At 34.0% G+C, this 18,960-nt stretch overlaps 1 protein-coding gene across 4 annotated transcripts; it reads right to left on the bottom strand.

Moving 5' to 3' along the window:
- Positions 1-5,853: 5,853 nt before the first annotated feature.
- On the bottom strand, positions 5,854-13,312 carry LOC111901966 (inositol hexakisphosphate and diphosphoinositol-pentakisphosphate kinase VIP2). Of its 4 annotated transcripts, none has more exons than XM_023897838.3 (30): positions 13,163-13,312; positions 12,906-13,049; positions 12,656-12,715; positions 12,398-12,444; positions 11,663-11,746; positions 11,515-11,578; positions 11,260-11,413; positions 11,117-11,187; positions 10,893-10,997; positions 10,728-10,820; positions 10,566-10,640; positions 10,390-10,475; positions 10,089-10,295; positions 9,868-9,967; positions 9,694-9,764; positions 9,537-9,603; positions 9,134-9,286; positions 8,713-8,755; positions 8,517-8,599; positions 8,377-8,439; positions 8,228-8,302; positions 8,024-8,149; positions 7,703-7,944; positions 7,433-7,616; positions 7,134-7,363; positions 7,006-7,063; positions 6,743-6,910; positions 6,566-6,640; positions 6,155-6,367; positions 5,854-6,017 (listed from the first exon to the last, which is right to left on the bottom strand). In XM_023897838.3, the coding sequence occupies exons 2-30, from the start codon at positions 12,993-12,995 to the stop codon at positions 5,925-5,927; spliced, it is 3,180 nt and encodes a 1,059-aa protein (XP_023753606.1). In that variant the 5' UTR covers positions 12,996-13,049; positions 13,163-13,312; the 3' UTR covers positions 5,854-5,924. The 4 variants fall into 4 exon arrangements, with proteins under 4 accessions (XP_023753606.1, XP_023753614.1, XP_023753621.1 ...); XM_023897846.3 differs by having other exon boundaries at positions 9,537-9,597; XM_023897853.3 differs by having other exon boundaries at positions 12,924-13,049.
- Positions 13,313-18,960: the final 5,648 nt, after the last annotated feature.

The following is an 18,960-nucleotide window of genomic DNA, read 5'->3' as shown; positions in this document are numbered from 1 at the left end:
CTTACGAAGACTAAAGATTCTTCGTAACAAAACTAACACTTCGACTTATTACAACATTTATACCCTAACAACCTTCGGTCTTGTATGCTGCCAACAGTAGCCACGCACTATCATCCTCTAACCGCAGTGGCCGTCGTCCTAATCAGAACCGTCGTGGAGGCGGCAACTCTGACTCTCGTCGCCCGGATACTTCTAGGTCTGGTCATATGCAGCATCCCCAACCGGTTCCTTGGAACCCATTCACCTTACCGTGGCAGACTTTTCCTTGGGGGTATCCACCTTCTTAGCCTGGCTATAGACCCAATTCAGCAGCCCAGCAACGTAGGCCCAACTCACTAGCCCAATCAGTTCAACAGGTCATTCTTGGTGCCCCACCTTCCGCTACAGCAGCTGCGTATCACACCACCACCACTCCGACTCTTCGGCCTCCATGGCAGTGGTTCCCTTCAATATCTCAAGATCAGCCTACCGACCTCACTCAAGCCTTCAACTCCTTGAATGTTACTGACGGTGCGGATGCTAATTGGTATATGGACACCGGGGTCACATCACACCTTGCCTCCGATACAGGTATACTCACATCTTTTAGCAATAAGAGACACATTAAATATGTTCTTGTTGGCAATGGTTCATCTATTCCCGTTACTCATATCGGTCACTCCAAACTTTTTTTTGTTAATCATCCTTTACATCTTCATAACATTCTTGTCACCCCTAATATTATCAAAAATCCTATATGTGTGCGTCGTTTTACAACTGACAATCAAGTGTCTATTGAATTTGACCCCGTTGGTTTTACTATGAAGGATTTGGAAACTCTTTAGGTCCTGCTTGTGTGTGACAGCTCGGGTGATCTCTATCCCGCACCATCCTCATTCCACTCATCTGTTGCTCTTGTTTCCGGTAGCTCTAGCTTGTGGCATCAACGTCTCGGACATCCCGACGCTCGTGTTTTTAATCATTTAATTTCTCGTCGATTTATTTCTTGTAATAAAACTTTTAGTTCGGATAATTTCCAAGCATGTCAACTTGGAAAACATGTGAAACTTCCTTTTTATAGTTCTAATTCCATTGTTTCTAGTTGCTTTGATATCGTTCATTCAAATTTGTGGGAATCCCCTATTACTAGCTATAGTGGTATTAAATACTACATTATTTTCCTTGACCATTTCTCTCACTTTCTTTGGTTCTACCCATTACGCAAAAAGTCTGATGTTTTTTCCAAGTTTCTTCACTTTCGTGCTTTTGTCAATAATCAATTTCAAACCGAAATTAAACAATTCCAATGTGATCATGGTGGCGAATTTGACAACAAAAAGTTTCACAATCTTTTTAATCAACACGGTATCCGATTCCGTTTCTCATGTCCCCGCACTTCCCAACAATATGGAAAGTCAGAACGTATGATCCGGTCTATAAATAATGTTATTCGCACTCTTCTTTTTCAAGCCCATCTTCCGCCCACCTTTTGGGTTGAAGCTCTTCATATGGCAGCCCATCTCATTAACATCACACCCCCATCATCAATAAACAACGACATACCTTTCTCCAAACTATATAAAAAACCACCATCCTTCCTCCATCTTCGTGTGTATGGATGCCTATGTTATCCTCACCTTCCCACCCCTCACAAACTTGCCCCAAGATCTAGACCATGTATCTTTCTTGGTTATCCTAACCAACATCGAGGCTTTTGTTTTTTTGACCTTGAAACCGGAAAAATAATCATCTCTCGTCACGTTGTTTTTCAAGAAAACGTCTTTCCATATAAAGCCATGACACCCAACAAAGCAACTTCTTATTCTTTTCATGACGAACAATGTGACATAAATCCCACATCCAAGGCTTTTCGATTGTCTGAATTTCCCACCACAACCACCACCGAAATTGGCAATGAGTCTGGCAGCCATATTTCTGCCAACGACAACCACTCGGCTGACTCGGCTGTCAATAGCCCTATCACTCCACCTTCTTCTTTTTCTCACAGCCACTTAACACCACCCACTAACTCTCCACCATCTCCTCAACCAACTCACCCTATGGTCACCCATGTTCGTGCAGGTATATTCAAACCTGTCTCTCGTCTCAATCTACACACAACCACCGAGTCTCCTCTTCCTAAGTCTCACCTTCAAGCACTTCGGGACCCCAATTGGACCATTTCCACGAAGGATGAATATCGTGCTCTTATTTCTAACGGTACATGGGTCCTTGTTCCGAGACCTACAGATGCTAACATTATGCACTCAATGTGGTTATTTAGAAAGAAATATAATGCAGATGGTACACTTGAGCGATACAAAGCTCGCTTGGTAGCGAATGGTAAAAGCCAACGCCTCGGCATCGACTGTGATGAGACATTTAGTCCGGCTGTCAAACCGGCTACGATTCGTATGGTTCTCAGTCTTGCCACTTCTCGAAAATGGTCGATTCATCAGTTAGACGTTAAAAATGCATTCTTACATGGTCAACTGAATGAAACGGTTTACATGCACCAACCTCCCGGGTTTAGAGACATCACACATCCTGACCATGTCTGCCTATTGCAGAAATCTCTATATGGGCTTAAACAAGTTCCATGCGCTTGGTTTCAACGATTTGCATCATATATCACCAGGATCGGTTTTACACGTACTCGTGATTCTTCATTGTTTATATTTTGCAGGGATACGGAGATGGCTTATTTATTGTTATATATTGATGACATCATTTTGGCAGCCTCCTCTACGGATCTCCTACAGCGTATCATCTCACTTCTAGCATCGGAATTTGCTATGAAGGATCTTGGTGATCTATCTTACTTTCTAGGCATTGCTGTTACACGGGACTCTAATGGTATATTCCTTTCCCAACGCAATTATGTGTTGGAAATCTTGGAGCACGTGAACATGTTAACCTGTAACCCGTGTCGCACACCTGTTGATACTCAGTCCAAACTAGATTCTTCAGGCAATCCTATCACTGATCCGACCCTATACCGAAGCCTCGCAGGTGGTCTCCAGTATCTCACCTTTACTCGCCCAGACCTATCATATGCCTTGCAACAGATTTATCTATTCATGCACAATCCCGCGAACCTCACTTTCATGCTCTTAAACGTATATTACGATATGTTCGCGGGACGTTAGACTACGGGCTTCAACTTCATCACTCTCCCACAACAAATCTCATAGCCTATTTTGATGCTGATTGGGGGGTTGCCCTGACACATGTCGATCCACCAGCAGCTACTGTGTATTTTTGGGTGATAATCTTTTATCTTGGTCCTCTAAATGCCAACAGACCGTTTCACGTTCAAGTGCAGAAGACGAATACCGTGGCGTGGCCAATGCAGTAGCCGAAACCTGTTGGTTACGAAATCTTCTTCGTGAGCTACACACTCCTCTTTCTAAGGCAACCGTTGTTTACTGTGATAATGTCAGTGCTGTTTATTTGTCTACAAATCATGTTCAACATCAACGCACCAAACACATAGAGATGGATATTCATTTTGTGCGTGGCAAGGTTGCAATTGGTCAAGTCAGAGTTCTACATGTTCCTTCCAGCCTTCCGTATGCACATATCTTCACCAAAGGACTTCCATCTTCTTTGTTTACAGATTTTCGGATCAGTTTGAGTGTTTGCTCTAGATCTCCCGCTCAAACGTATTAATGTATTATTGTATTGTATATTTAGATAGCGTGTATTTGTATTTAACCCAGCAGTTACCTAGCCCATGGGGCCCATGTAACCTTGTATTTAATCATTGTTATTACAATGCTTCTTTAAGAAAAGATCTCAAATAGTTGCCCATTTGTTTTCTATCCCAATATAAATGCTAAGTTGAAATTAAACAAATATATTGTATATTTAAGGATTAGTACCTAATTATACACAACTAAACCTAACATAGAGTGCATACTTATGGCCATTGTGGATTTGTAGGTCAAATTTTTGTTTTCACTTGAGAGCTAAAGCTTGCCACATAAAGTGATAAAACATCAGTACAACGTTTGGTTGGGGCATCGCTCTTGAGTTTGGCTGTAAGCCTGTAACCTGTAAGTGTAGGACCAAGACCAATTATGCATATTGAATTATTGATAATGATTCTCATCACTTTATTGATTTGGATCACATGCGCTAAATGGCTAAAATAAGGGACTTAAGTAAAATTAATAATGTTGAACGAATTAAAATTCTTATAACATCCTACATGATTTTTTTTTTTAAATTACATGGTCTAAATAGCTAAAATCTAGAAACCCAAGTACAAATAATCACAATTAGGTAACTTGAACGAATTAAAATTCTTATAACATCCTACATGATTTTTTTTTTAAAATTACATGGTCTAAATAGCTAAAATCTAGAAACCCAAGTACAAATAATCACAATTAGGTGACTTGAACGAATTAAAATTCATACAAAATTAAAGATGTGTTGGGCATGCATTTTTAAAGAGCTTCTATATTTTAGATTTTAAGATAAAACTAGAAACAAAAAAGTTTGTTCGGCAATAGGAGCTTCTATTTTTAACTATTAAAAAAAAAAAAACACTCAAAATGTGTCAACTGTTTTAAGTAGCCTTTAACAAAAATACTTTTATAATTTTACAAATTGACTTAATTATATATTTTTTAAAATCAATGACGTGTTTTTGATAAAAACTTTTATGTAGTGTTACATGTTTTAAAAGTTTCTAACTACTTTTGCCGAACATTCATATACGCTATAGCTACCAACTTCCAGTTAGTTTTGCCGAACATGCTCTAAGATTCTTAAAACTTCGTAGATATTGTTTTATTAAACATTATTGAATTCTTTTATATGATAAGTAAAACCACTATAAACTAATAATGTTGGGATTGAGATATTTTATTAATTTAGCAACATATTATTATATTGATAAATTAATAGATTATTAATTTAAAGAGTTCGCTTATATATGTGAGCAACTCTCAAATTAATGCATCCAAATGGATGTCGACGAGTTGTTGGATTATCCAGGAGAAAATAATAATGAATGTTACGAGGTTTAAAGCATTGAAGAAATTATCACGGATACCGTTCAAAATTCGGTTGATGATGATTCATTATCTTTTGAACCGGTCACTCGGCAAGAAGCATTACAAGCTACATCAACTCTTCACAACTTTTTGTTGCAATACGAAAATACATGCCTCAACTCTTAAGTACAATTGGAAGATTTAAAGATGAACTCAATATAGATTTGAAGTTCTAGATTTTTGAAATATTTTAGTAATTATTAATTTATAGTTCCGTTGGGACCAATATATATACATTGGGATTTCAAATAAAAATATTATTTTATTATTTTATCAATTGGGGTCCAATTTTGTATTAGTCCTAAGTTGGTTACGGACAAATTATTAATTTTATCGAAGTTATTAATTTATCGAGTTTTAAATTATAAAGGTTCCACCGTACATTTTGTTTATGATTTTCTTATAAAATTGGAAAAGAAAATGTTGGACATTTCAATTCAACTCGACTTAACCCACGTTAAAAGTAACAAGTCACATGAAAGATCCATCCAGGCTCACATAAGAGATGTCTACCAACAACCAACCAAATCGGCTTTTTGATAAATGAACCAAGAAACATTAAAATTTGAATTTTTCCGGTATCTTAAAAGTACGAGAATATCAACTTTATATAATTTAATCTGGATCTATGTGGTGTGGTTTCCTCGGTTTACTCATTACTGCACCCCCCCACATGACACATGTTGTGTCAACAAAGATCCCAAAGTATAGTTTGATGGTAAAAGACGATTTTGGCCTTAAAGAAGAGAATATTATATTATATTATATAGTTATTATTATTATAAAACAAAAGGTAGTACATAGAAAAGAACACCAAACCAAAGTTGATTTTTATTTTTTGTATATAAAAATTTTCTTACCAATGGCAATGTAGTTATTTTATACAAAGGAATCTCGGGAGACGGACAAAAAGCTATGACTAGTAGTAGTAGTAGTAGTAGTTGCATGTACCATCGAACAATTTCGATCTCCCTACACAACGATAACACTTTCAGAATTGTCTCTTTGCTTTATATCGAATCAAACACCCGTAAAAAATGTGTGGTAAAAAAAGAGAGTGTTTATTTGAGGTGAGAATATCCATGTTTATGGAAGGGCCAAAGATTTACCAGTCGCTCTAAAACTCCTGTACTTTTAAAGTAACCGGAGAATCCTTGTGGGATTGTTGGTGGGGGGAAATCTTCTGCTGGCATAGCAAATGGCCGAATCATTTTTTCCATTTTTTCTAAGGTCAGATATGACCCCACTTCTTGTAGCCTTTCCGGCCCCATTATTGGTAATGTGTGCTCTTGATGTAATGAAGATGCCTCAAGGTCGTTTTTCTGGGGGAAAATATCAATCATTTCATTTCTGAATAAATATTCAACATAATAACATTTTTTTACCCATAATAGCAACATACTTACCTTTCGCTGAAATTAAAGTACATTGCTTATATTGAATAAAAAAAAGAGTAAAGTAAATTGCTATTTTTTGCAATTTTCCCTAAGAAGAAAATGCAAAAAACTGCAACTGTTTACCTCTAAGGGCGACAAGTCAGCACCACGGCTAAAAGTCATCTCTATACGATACCTCTTTGGATCTTCCAAATTCACCTACAGAATTAAATCTTGATATAACAAATCTAGGGAAACAATGGTCGTTTTATATATATATATTTTTTTTAAAAAAAAAACTTGAGTGAAAGAATTACTAACATCTGTATTCTCAAACATCCTCAAGACAATATAGCTCATGTAGTCAAGTTCCTTGGTTTTCAATAGACGTTCCAAAGCACTATCACAAACAAGGCTAGCTTCCCCTTTAAGAGATCCATCCAAGTTACAGTAACGAAGAACATTCATCAAGGAATGAATATGAGATTCCTAACATTAAAAACCAAAAATAAGTATCACCAACACCATATAATAATAATTTACTAATCCTTAGTTATGACGAAAATTTTAATTATTTTACATACCGATGTAAAGTAAAGGCGAGTTCGGACGTGTCTTTCCGGTGTCCGAACATTAGCATATCTACAAAAAAACATAAAATATCGTTATTTTCAATTTTCAAAATGGATTAAAATAATTCAAATCCACTCACTTTGGATCCAACCGATATTTAATTTCTTTGTCTTCATCATCATCCGGATCCTTTGACTTTTCGCCTGTCCTTCTTGAATCTTCATTCTTTTGGCGATGATCTCTATGTTCTTTAACAACCGCAATAGAAGATGTGTTTTGACACTGACTTTTCAAATCCGCAACATTAATCGCTTCTTCTCGCGTATTCCTCAAATCAATCAATATTTTCCCCAATAAACGACGTGCAATCTAGAATCAAACTCCAAAGGTTATATTTGTAATTTCGTATCTCGACTATTGACTTACTTAAGGTACTACCTTTGAGCCTATCTTCAACTTTTGCTTTGGATTGATGCCATACTCATTAGGAATAACACCATCTGCTAATAACTGGGCGACTTTGAATAGCTCATCTAATCCTTCTATATTAAGATGTGCATTGTGTAAGAGATCATACTTGCATGAGTCATAAACATCTGGAATTTGTGTTATATCATATCGTCTGCTCAAGGAAAACATATATTATTATTAAAAGTGACAAATAAGAAACGAGAAATTACTAATTTGAGTTGTTTATGAAAAGCTTACTCTTTGCGTTCATTATACAAGTCTCTTTCAAGTTTCCTCCATCGTGCATACATTAGAAGAAAGCCTTCACTCCCACAGGGTAATCCAGCAGCAATACGATCGACATCTATATTTGTTTTCCCAAGTGCTTTTGCTTGATCATATGGAGGAATCACATCGTATGAAGTTGTTTCTGTAAGCTTTTCATCTTCATCTTTTGCAAGTAGTCTCACTTGTTCAGTTACCTTTTTCGTCAGTTTCACCTATCAAACTATACACTCAGTATAGGGAGGGGTACTAATTTGTTTTTTGAAATGTAAGGGTAAAATGGTCAGAAGTTACCAGTTTAGGTAGAAGTTCAGAAGCATTTGGAGGAATTCCAGCTCCATCGATCATCCATGGTTTTTTTGATGATCCGTTAGTTTGAACTAGTTTTGCTCGAGAGGTTATCAACTCCTTTAATCGAGCCTGAAATATAATAGAAAAAAACTATATAAGTTATTATGAAACTAAAAAAATCGAAAAATTAGAATCATATAGTATTACTTTGGCTTCTTCCATCTTGATGCTTGCATTATCGAGTCCATCTAACATGGAAGAGTCCTTGCTAACAAGTGAAACCTTCAAAAGGAGTTTGATTTTGTTAGTCAAAGTCAAAGTCAAAGTCAAAGTGTTGAAGTACAAGGTAAACAAACCAGGATTGGTGTTAATTGTCCTTCCAAGTCTAGAAGCCCCTTGGCAAATGCAGCAGCTGACATCTGTCAGTTTTTTTTTTTAAAGAAGTCAAAAACAAAAGTATTGTTGGAAAGGAAGTCAACAAAAGTCAAAGTGATACCTGCACACGGCCTTCATCTGAGCTGTAAATTTTGAGATCATGTCGGTATGTACTGTGGAGGCGAAGTAGTCCTGTGCCTTCACCTGAGACATAAATTCATCTTCTTAATTAAATCTACTTTTTTTTTAAAATATATTAATATTCAATTAATCATATTGTAAGTTATAGCTAGAAAGTAAAAGTATATTATCTTAACCTGGATACATGTTGTTTCGAAAATATCTACCAAGTTCTTCAGCCTGAAAATACAAAAGAAACAGCAAATTTATACATTATAAAAAGGAAAAGTAAATTAAATTTTTGGTTCAAGAGTATAGTTGATTTTTTCAATTTTGGTCCCCAAAAAGATTTCTCTTGCAATTTTGGTCCTCAATTAAGGTTTTTGACTTTTTGTCCTGTTTTTGGTCATTGTTCCAAGTAGAATGACTATATTTCTGAGATCAAAATTGCAAAAATCAGCTAATACACAGGGAACAAAATAGTCATTTTACTTGGAACAAGGACCAAAACATTACAAGGACCTCAAATAAGGACTTTTGGGACCAAACTTGAAAAACTCAGCTAAACCTGGGGACCAAAAATGTAATTTTCCCACTGTAATATTTAGAAATAATCACCTGTTTTCGGCCAGCATGTGTTAAAACACCTCCGTATTTAAGAACCATTAATGCTTCAATTGGGCGTTCCTCTTCAGTGTCCCCTTTTAATACTTTAACCCATTTAAGTGGCTTCAGTTGTACTTTTCTATAAATACCAGAGAAATGGCCACCCTGGAAAAAGCAATACTCTGTTATTTAAAATAACAAGAGCCTATTTATTACATCTTTTCTTTTAGGGAAAAATTGCAAGAAATAGCAACTTACTTCACTCGTTTTACTAATATACTCAATGTACTTTACTTTTTACCTATAATAGCAATATATGTTACACTTATTAATTGGTAATGAAATGTAAGTATGTTGCTATTTTATGCAATTTGCTTTCTTATTATTGGTGTTGTAAGTAAGGTAAGATGAAAACCTCTTCCAGAACTGCTTTAACTTGACGCAGTTTTTCTGCGTGTTCGATGTATTCTGCTTCACTGTCACTTTCAAGACCCGGTCAAGAAAAGACCAAAATACCCCTTTAGTATACAATTAATGAATCTTCAATATAAACAATAAACCAAGCAAAATACCTGGTGTGAGGTACCAGTATACGTGTAGCATCTAACAAGTCCTGCAACTGGACTGCACTTTTGAGTTTTGTCTGTTTGTTGAACAAAACAAAAGATAATTACTGTATTTAATAATTATGTTGGGATCAAAAGGAATAAAAAAGTAAAAAAAAAAAAAAGAAATATAAGAAGCACCTCAGCTCTAGGTCTTCCCCCATTGTATTTTAGCATTATATTCAACAACTTTTCCTCAGTGACCTTCAACTTCACCTTTTGCTTTGGAGTCCTATCACCACTGCAACATAAAAACAGAGATTTTGTGTAATGCATTGCCTATATTAATGAAACAAGTGAAATTATGTTTCTATTTCTTGAAACTTGCCCTAATTTATTAAAAAAAATGATATAATTCTTACTGACGAACAATGGCAATTACACAACGAAGCTCTTCAGCTTGACCAAATGAGCCAATGATTCCACTCCCTTGACGTGTTAGTCCTTCAGAAGGCTGAGCTGGCTCGTTGACTTTCCATGGAAGAATTGGTGGAATTGCTGTTGAAAGATGGGGAGCTTTTGCATCTAGAAACATCTTTCTCAACACACAAGCAGCATCATCATAATATCTGTAATTATCATAAACATGGTTAAATAAATAAACAAGATAAAATTAATAACTCATGTTAATGTTGGTTCATGAATATATTAAACAGTTGTTACTTGTATGAGTTCTTGACAAAGCTCCACCCGTTCACATCACAAACATATGAACGACCTTCGCATCGTAAGAGATCAAAACCGCACACCTGTCATATAAGGGTAAAATGGTCATTTACTCATGTTAAACCAATTCATCTAGATAGAACTTAAGAGAGAGATAATAATTGTATTTGTACCCCTTGTCTAAATGCAATGCAGACTTCTCTTGCCATTTGCTTCTCATTTGGTGTAAGCAACACAGGATACCTAACCTACCAAATATAATAAATTTAAATTAGTATCAAATTCATATCCATTTATGAAAATGAAAATCTTCAATAAGGTGAATAATTACTTACTTCTTTTCCATCAGGGTTTCTCATAACAACACCATCAACAACAGGAGATTTCCTGGCTTCAGCATGTGCATATTCTGGACCAACTGTATACACCTATCAGATACAAAAAATATAAGATGACATGAATAACATATTAAATATAAATATAATAAAATAAAATACAACCTTAACATCTGTTCCTCCAGTTGGCATAAATTCTTCATATATGTAAGAACTCTCACGCCTCACTCTTCTAACCTCTGAATGAAACTCACTTGATCTATTTCCAACCTGTAAGAAATATAAAATTTAAGTTACGATTTTATATTTTTACTATTAAACATATTGAAGTTACATATAAGTTTCTGAAGCTCTGAATTCCACAGAAAGGTCAAAGTTGAAGAGTTGACCTTTCGGAACAATTCTTTCATGCCACCTCCTGCTGAACTGGGGTAGTAAATCATTATACGATGATCGTCACCTAAATTTAAAGAAAAAGAAAATATTTAATCTGAAAAAATAAATATTACAAAAAGGAACTTATAGGTAATACCATGTATGGGCTTCTCTACAAAAGGCTTCCCAAATCTCTGTCCATGAACCTCAACAAAATCTTCTTCCTCAACAAAATAATCCAAATCTTGATATGGTTTTTCTCTATTTACAAGTGCATATCGAGGAACAGGAATTCCATATGATTCAAGACACTTTCAATTTCAAAACAAAAAAAAAATCCATCAGTAAGCATGAATTTGTGAATGATAATAAAGAATGAATGCACATAAGATGATGGATTTTTCAGTCATACCTCATATACTTTCCTCCTGTCATGAAGAAGATGCTGTTGTTCAAGTTCATTAACAAGGAAAGGCCTGAAAAGGAGAATGTAAAGTATTTATTTGCTAAGCTGAAGAGAAAAGGGTATCTTAAAATGATTTAAATAAGATGAGACATACTTCCTTAATGCAGCATAAGCTTCAGCTTTTTCAAGCGGATACCCAGAAGAATGGAAAGCAATCAAACAATCACAAATTGGCCACCTGAAATGCTAAAGTTAGTGCAAGAACTCCAAATGATAATTATAATAATAATACTATTACATGTTTAAATACATTGCTTGCTACTATTAACAGAGACAAGTTGAACATACAAGAATCATTCTCTTCCATCATCCATGTTGTACAATCAATACTTGAAAGAGATTATACATTGATGTTCTTTTAGCTACAAATTTTATGTATATTGTATTGCAATATAGTTTCATGTAAATACCATGCCTCGTAAACTAGCATTTTATCTATCGATAATTAATTTTACATTGATGCTGAGCTAAAGAAGTTTAAGACTTAAAGGTAAAATTCAGAATCCACTTTTTCAATGATGTAATTTTTTTAAATAAAACTTTATTTAACAAGAAAGTGCTCAGGTCCAGTTTCTACTTCATAGTTTCCTAAAGAATGACCCAAAATGTATATTAAAAAAGACAGAACCTCGGCTTTTCAGGTAGACAAATCTGTTAAACATCTATAGTTCAAGAAGAAAAGAAATTAAAATGCAGCACTACTCATAATGTTCACTGTCATAACAGATCCATCAAAATACTACATACCTGAATAACAATTAAAGAAATAAGGCACAAATTAATACTATGAATTTACAAAGTGTTTAAGAACTACTAATATAAACCATACCTCTCTACTGGTTCCTCTAGGATAACTCTGTCCCCGAAATGGATGATCTACAGAAGCATACGACAACGAGATGTAATGAGTAAAACCTTCAGCAAATATATAGATTACTTGCATGTTAATTAAGCAAACAAATAATGGGATGTTTGATCTAGATTCTTCACTTAGAATCTCATTTTATATTCATACATCTATATCTGCTATTATTCCATTCAACAAACGAAACTGAATTGGAAATGAGCAAAATGAAATAGCGATTACCTCAAATTCACCAAAAGCTTGCAACCTTTCCAAAATTTGCCCCATTGGCGCCGAGAAAACCTAATGCCGACGCCAACACACAAAGAGAGAAATAGAAACAGAAAATGAAATAAATAAAAGCAAACACTAAATCGAAGAAAACTAATCAAGTGAGAAAACACTATCGCCGTATACAGATTCATCGAAAACAGAGAATATCGCCGTTAAAAGAACCACGAGATGTATTTAAAACTCGAGCAAAAGGAAGAACCTCCAGGCCGCATTTCACCTTCTTTTCCATAACGCAAACGCCAATGGTGATCTTCCTGTCAGCATCATCGTTCTCACTCCTCTCCGTCATCTCGATCAATCTCTTAAAATGTACCTTCTTATACACCAATCACTTCCGTTCTTCCTGATCAAAATACCAAATCCAACAGCACAACATAAACACAATAATCAAATGCTTAGATACAGATATAGACATACATATTGAGATTTGAGACTGAAGAAGAAGAAGATTCCTACCAGAAAAAACGAGAAACTCGGTGGAAAGAAGGCAGGAAACGTTGTCGTCGTCGGTGATGCCTTTCTGATACGGGCTGATTAGCTCACGAGGATAGACAATGCCAAGAGAAGCAGTAACAAACCATTCTAAAAAGAGGAAAAACTGTGAGGATGACGTGTTTATAATAATAGTGTAGTAGTAGCATTCCAAGAAAATAAAAGGTAAAAGGTATCATGGATTCTGGAATATACATATATGTCTATTTAAATCATGTAGGGGCCTAGTTTAGAGTGTTGGGATTGGAAAAGGACTCGGCCTTTGTCCTAATAAGCTGCATAATGAAAAGGTGTTATGTAAAAACATATAACATATTTTTATTATTGTATTAAGTGATCATTTTTCATAGATTTCACATTATAAACATTATATCAGAAAATAACTAAATGACCATGGAATTGTTCAATTTTTGTTAGGCTTATTTAATGAAATTATTTCTATGATTTTGAGATTTTCAATGCATAATTGTTCAAACTTTCATATTTCTAGATGTTGTAAAAGACAATATATTGGTGTGAAATGTCATATAATTGTTTTTCAAAGTATGCCATATAATTTTGGTGTAAAAGATGTAATTTCTAACTACTGTGTTTGTTATCATTATATACTTATAAAGCTTGCATTTTTTTCTTGAACCACATTCATTTGAAACTCTCATGTATTTTTTCCTTTCATCACATTCATTTGAAACTCCCATGACTTTTCAATTTCTTTCTAATAATTATTATAAATTGGTTAATAAGGTTAAATAAATATCAAACCTAAAGTGTAATCATATATAAACTAAATTACAATATTAAAAACATATATTTTCTTCTACTTATAAAGTTTGTTTTTAATTTTTAACATATTGTACTTAATTTATTAGGTTTAATATGTTATATGTAAACCATTATCATTTTAAAGCTACAATTTTTGATCAATTTGTATAAAATACTTAAATTGTTAATTTAAATCTAACCTTATATGATCAACTTAAATATAAAATTTAGTTCAAATTAAACAACCCAAAAAATATTTTGTAAATAGTTAAAAGTGATAAATTATAGTGTCTTTCTAATAATGATTATAAATTGGTTAATAAGGATAAATAAGTATCAAACCTAAAGTGTAATAAAAAATAAACTAAATTTCAATATTAAAATAATATTTTTACTTCTACTTATAAAGTTATCTCTTTAACTTTAAACATATTATAGTTAATTTATTAGATTTGATATGTTGTTGTATGTAAACCATTATCAGTTTAAAACTAAAACTTTTGAACTGTATAGACAAAATACTTAAATTGTTAATTTAAATATAACATTACAGGGTCAACTTCAATATAAATTTTAGTTCCATTAAAAAAAACTCAAAGAATATTTTGTGAATAGTGAAAGTGATAAATTTTAGTTCTAAATGCAGAAACTAAATTGTAATATCAATTCACTAAAATATTTCCTAAAGATATTTTTATAATCGTTAAAAGTTTTGAAATAAGTAGCTTAAAATAACTTATAATAACAATAGTTAAAACTAACTCTATATAAATGATTATATTGTTATCTTTAAAATAAAAAAAAATGTTTTATGTTTTAAATAATTAAACCGATAAAAATTAAAACGTTAACAAATAAATTTTAAAAATGAATTAACAATAACAACAACTATAAATAATATTAAACCATATATTATATTTAATTTTATTCATGAATAACCCGTAAGTAGATGACAATCAAAAGATTGAGATTATGCAGTTTTAATAAATGTATATATATTATCATATAATTCAAAATAATCAATATACTATATCAACTAAGTATACAAATTATTATATCAAATTTAACAACGACATTATTTTTATATTTAAAAAAACATATATTTGTAAAGATTTCAGTTATATAGATACTTCTGCACAACGCGCGGGCATTCGCCTAGTTTTAAATAAAGAGGTGCCGTGAGGCAAACAAAACAACCACAAAGAAATTGTTATCATTCCACTGTTGTTGAATTAAATCTTTAACAAATTTCGTGACAAATGAGATTATTCCTTTAACATTTACTTCTGTAAAATATAACTTTTGATTTTGAAAACTTTAACACTATATTGTTTATGAATCAAAGTAACATTAATATCTAGCATTGTCTTTTTTTTTACATTAAGTGTTTTCTTGATGCTTAAAAAATATTTGAGAAAATAATATAGCATTTGAGGTAATTCTATTAAAGTTCAAACTTGATGAGAATATCTCATTTTCCTGATTTTATAAATTAAATATTTGTTCTAAATTAAATGAAAAGACGATCATATATTTTATCAAACTGGATGATATTCTTATATATATATATATATATATATATATATATATTAAAGGGGAGCACTTCTTAGGAATAGTGCCTAACCAAGGTACTAACTAGGGTTTTGTTCATCTGGTTGGCTCCTCGACCATGGTAAGGAATATCGGTCCTTCGGTTTCTTTGTTCTTATCTTCTCCCATCAAAATCGTCTAGAAGCCCTAAAACCACCCCCACCCCACCGATCGATTTTGCTCCTTCTACTACGGTGCCTTCAATGGTTGTCATGGATTTGATGGCACAGGTGTGTTTTCCCTTGTAACGCCCGCAAATCCGGGCTAGTCAAATTAGAGGCAATAGGGGTCGAAAACGACTTTTCGACAAAAGATAATTTAGAATAAATAATCTTAACCAAGTTGTAGAGTATGTTACAAGGTTTTCGTACATATAAAGAACGCCGAAATCCGAGTTATAACGAAGAAGTTATGACCCGTTGAAGTTTCGCGACGGAACCGGCACGATACCGGGAAACGTAAATAGTGAATTTACGATAGAGCGAGATTTAGCCTTAGCGATCTAAACGAAAGTCGTAGAATATGTTAAACTAAGAACATCGATAAAAAGAACGCCCAAATCTGACTTCGTATGAGGAAGTTATGATTTTTCTAAGATTTAGCATAGCAGTGCACAGCCCGAAATCTGAATTTTAGATCGGTCGATTTTTAGCCGACGGGATCTAAATGAAAGTTGTAGTACTCGTAAACCAACGCGTGGATATAAAGAATGTCGATAATAGAGCTCGTATGCGAAAGATATGGACGAAGCTTAGTCCCTACTTTTCGAGCGCGGCGAATTCGATACAGTTTTGTAAATCCGAGATAGAATGAGAATTAGCCAACGAGGTCTAAATGAGAGTTTAAGATCTCATTAATAAAGAGGTGCCGTGAGGCAAACAAAACAACCACAAAGAAATTGTTATCATTCCACTGTTGTTGAATTAAATCTTTAACAAATTTCGTGACAAATGAGATTATTCCTTTAACATTTACTTCTGTAAAATATAACTTTTGATTTTGAAAACTTTAACACTATATTGTTTATGAATCAAAGTAACATTAATATCTAGCATTGTCTTTTTTTTTACATTAAGTGTTTTCTTGATGCTTAAAAAATATTTGAGAAAATAATATAGCATTTGAGGTAATTCTATTAAAGTTCAAACTTGATGAGAATATCTCATTTTCCTGATTTTATAAATTAAATATTTGTTCTAAATTAAATAAAAAGACGATCATATATTTTATCAAACTGGATGATATTCTTATATATATATATATATATATATATATATATATATATATATATATATATATATATATATATATATATTAAAGGGGAGCACTTTTTAGGAATAGTGCCTAACCAAGGTACTAACTAGGGTTTTGTTCATCTGGTTGGCTCCTCGACCATGGTAAGGAATATCGGTCCTTCGGTTTCTTTGTTCTTATCTTCTCCCATCAAAATCGTCTAGAAGCCCTAAAACCACCCCCACCCCACCGATCGATTTTGCTCCTTCTACTACGGTGCCTTCAATGGTTGTCATGGATTTGATGGCACAGGTGTGTTTTCCCTTGTAACGCCCGCAAATCCGGGCTAGTCAAATTAGAGGCAATAGGGGTCGAAAACGACTTTTCGACAAAAGATAATTTAGAATAAATAATCTTAACCAAGTTGTAGAGTATGTTACAAGGTTTTCGTACATATAAAGAACGCCGAAATCCGAGTTATAACGAAGAAGTTATGACCCGTTGAAGTTTCGCGACGGAACCGGCACGATACCGGGAAACGTAAATAGTGAATTTACGATAGAGCGAGATTTAGCCTTAGCGATCTAAACGAAAGTCGTAGAATATGTTAAACTAAGAACATCGATAAAAAGAACGCCCAAATCTGACTTCGTATGAGGAAGTTATGATTTTTCTAAGATTTAGCATAGCAGTGCACAGCCCGAAATCTGAATTTTAGATCGGTCGATTTTTAGCCGACGGGATCTAAATGAAAGTTGTAGTACTCGTAAATACCAACGCGTGGATATAAAGAATGTCGATAATAGAGCTCGTATGCGAAAGATATGGACGAAGCTTAGTCCCTACTTTTCGAGCGCGGCGAAGTCGATACAGTTTTGTAAATCCGAGATAGAATGAGAATTAGCCAACGAGGTCTAAATGAGAGTTTAAGATCTCATTATTAGGAACTCAACAGTAAAAAGACAGACAAAAACAGAACTCGTATGCGAAAGTTATGGACGAAGCTTAGTCTATACTTTTCGAGCACGGCGAATTCGATACAGTTTTGTAAATCCGAGATAGAATGAGAATTAGCTAACGAGGTCTAAATGAAAGTTGAAGATCTCATTAATAGGAACTCAACAGTAAAAAGACAGACAAAAACGGAGCTCGTATGCAAAAGTTACGGACGAAGCTTGGAGACTACTTTACTATACACTTCCTATAAATACAAGGGTGAACTCCTCATATTTTCTTCACACCATAAGCCTTTCTTTCTCTCTCTAACTTCTCTCTAACCTCCCTAAACCCCTCCCAAATCTAGGGAACCTCCCTATCACGAGAAGAAAGCCCCGGAGCGCCCAACGGCTCCGAGAAGAAAAGCTTTCGGCTCGGAAACACTGCTCCAGCGAAGCCCGGTTTTTAATAAAAACCCGCTGTAAGTGTGCTACGCCTATAGTATATTTAATATAGATTTTATTTAATTATAGTAACATTGTTAGGACCTTAAAATAATTATTTGGGCTATTATTATGAGTTATATTGAGTGTTATTTAACACTTATATAATAGTAATAATAGCTAGACTAATAAATTAGTCTCGTCAAGCGTTAGACTAAACTCTAGTGGTAATGATACTAGGTTTCGTCAAGGGATAATTGTTTTAAGAGTAACGAAGTGCTGTCCGAGTGCCGACTCACCACCTTTCAGGTAAGTGCATAGTCTCTTTCATCTTACACATAGATATGAAGTATTTTATATAAACTATGTGCTATGTGTGCACATTATCTGAATACTTGTTGTCTATGCTGGTTGAACGTTTTATACATGTTTTAAAGGACTTAAACTATATACGTATTTTATATATACGAAAATGTTGGGTATGAGATGGGTAGATGAATGATGAGAGATAGAAGATGACGTGAGTATACATTGGCAGCTATAGACTTAGTGCCTATGGGACAAACACCGGTAGCTATGGACTTAGTACCTTTTAGACGTTGGTAGCTATGGATTTAGTACCTGTTGGGAATTGGTAGCTATGGACTTAGTACCTATTAGTTAGACGCTGGTAGCTAAGGATTTAGTACCTGTAGGAATTGGTAGCTATAGACTTAGTACATGTTGAACATTGGTAGCTATGGACTTAGTACCTATTAGATAAAGACTAGTAGCTATGGATTTAGTACCCGATGAATA

This window comes from Lactuca sativa, chromosome 4, assembly GCF_002870075.4.
Source record: "Lactuca sativa cultivar Salinas chromosome 4, Lsat_Salinas_v11, whole genome shotgun sequence".
NCBI classification, from domain to species: domain Eukaryota; kingdom Viridiplantae; phylum Streptophyta; class Magnoliopsida; order Asterales; family Asteraceae; genus Lactuca; species Lactuca sativa.
Note: the sequence above shows the minus strand (reverse complement) of the source record. Positions and strands in the feature narration are given on the sequence as shown.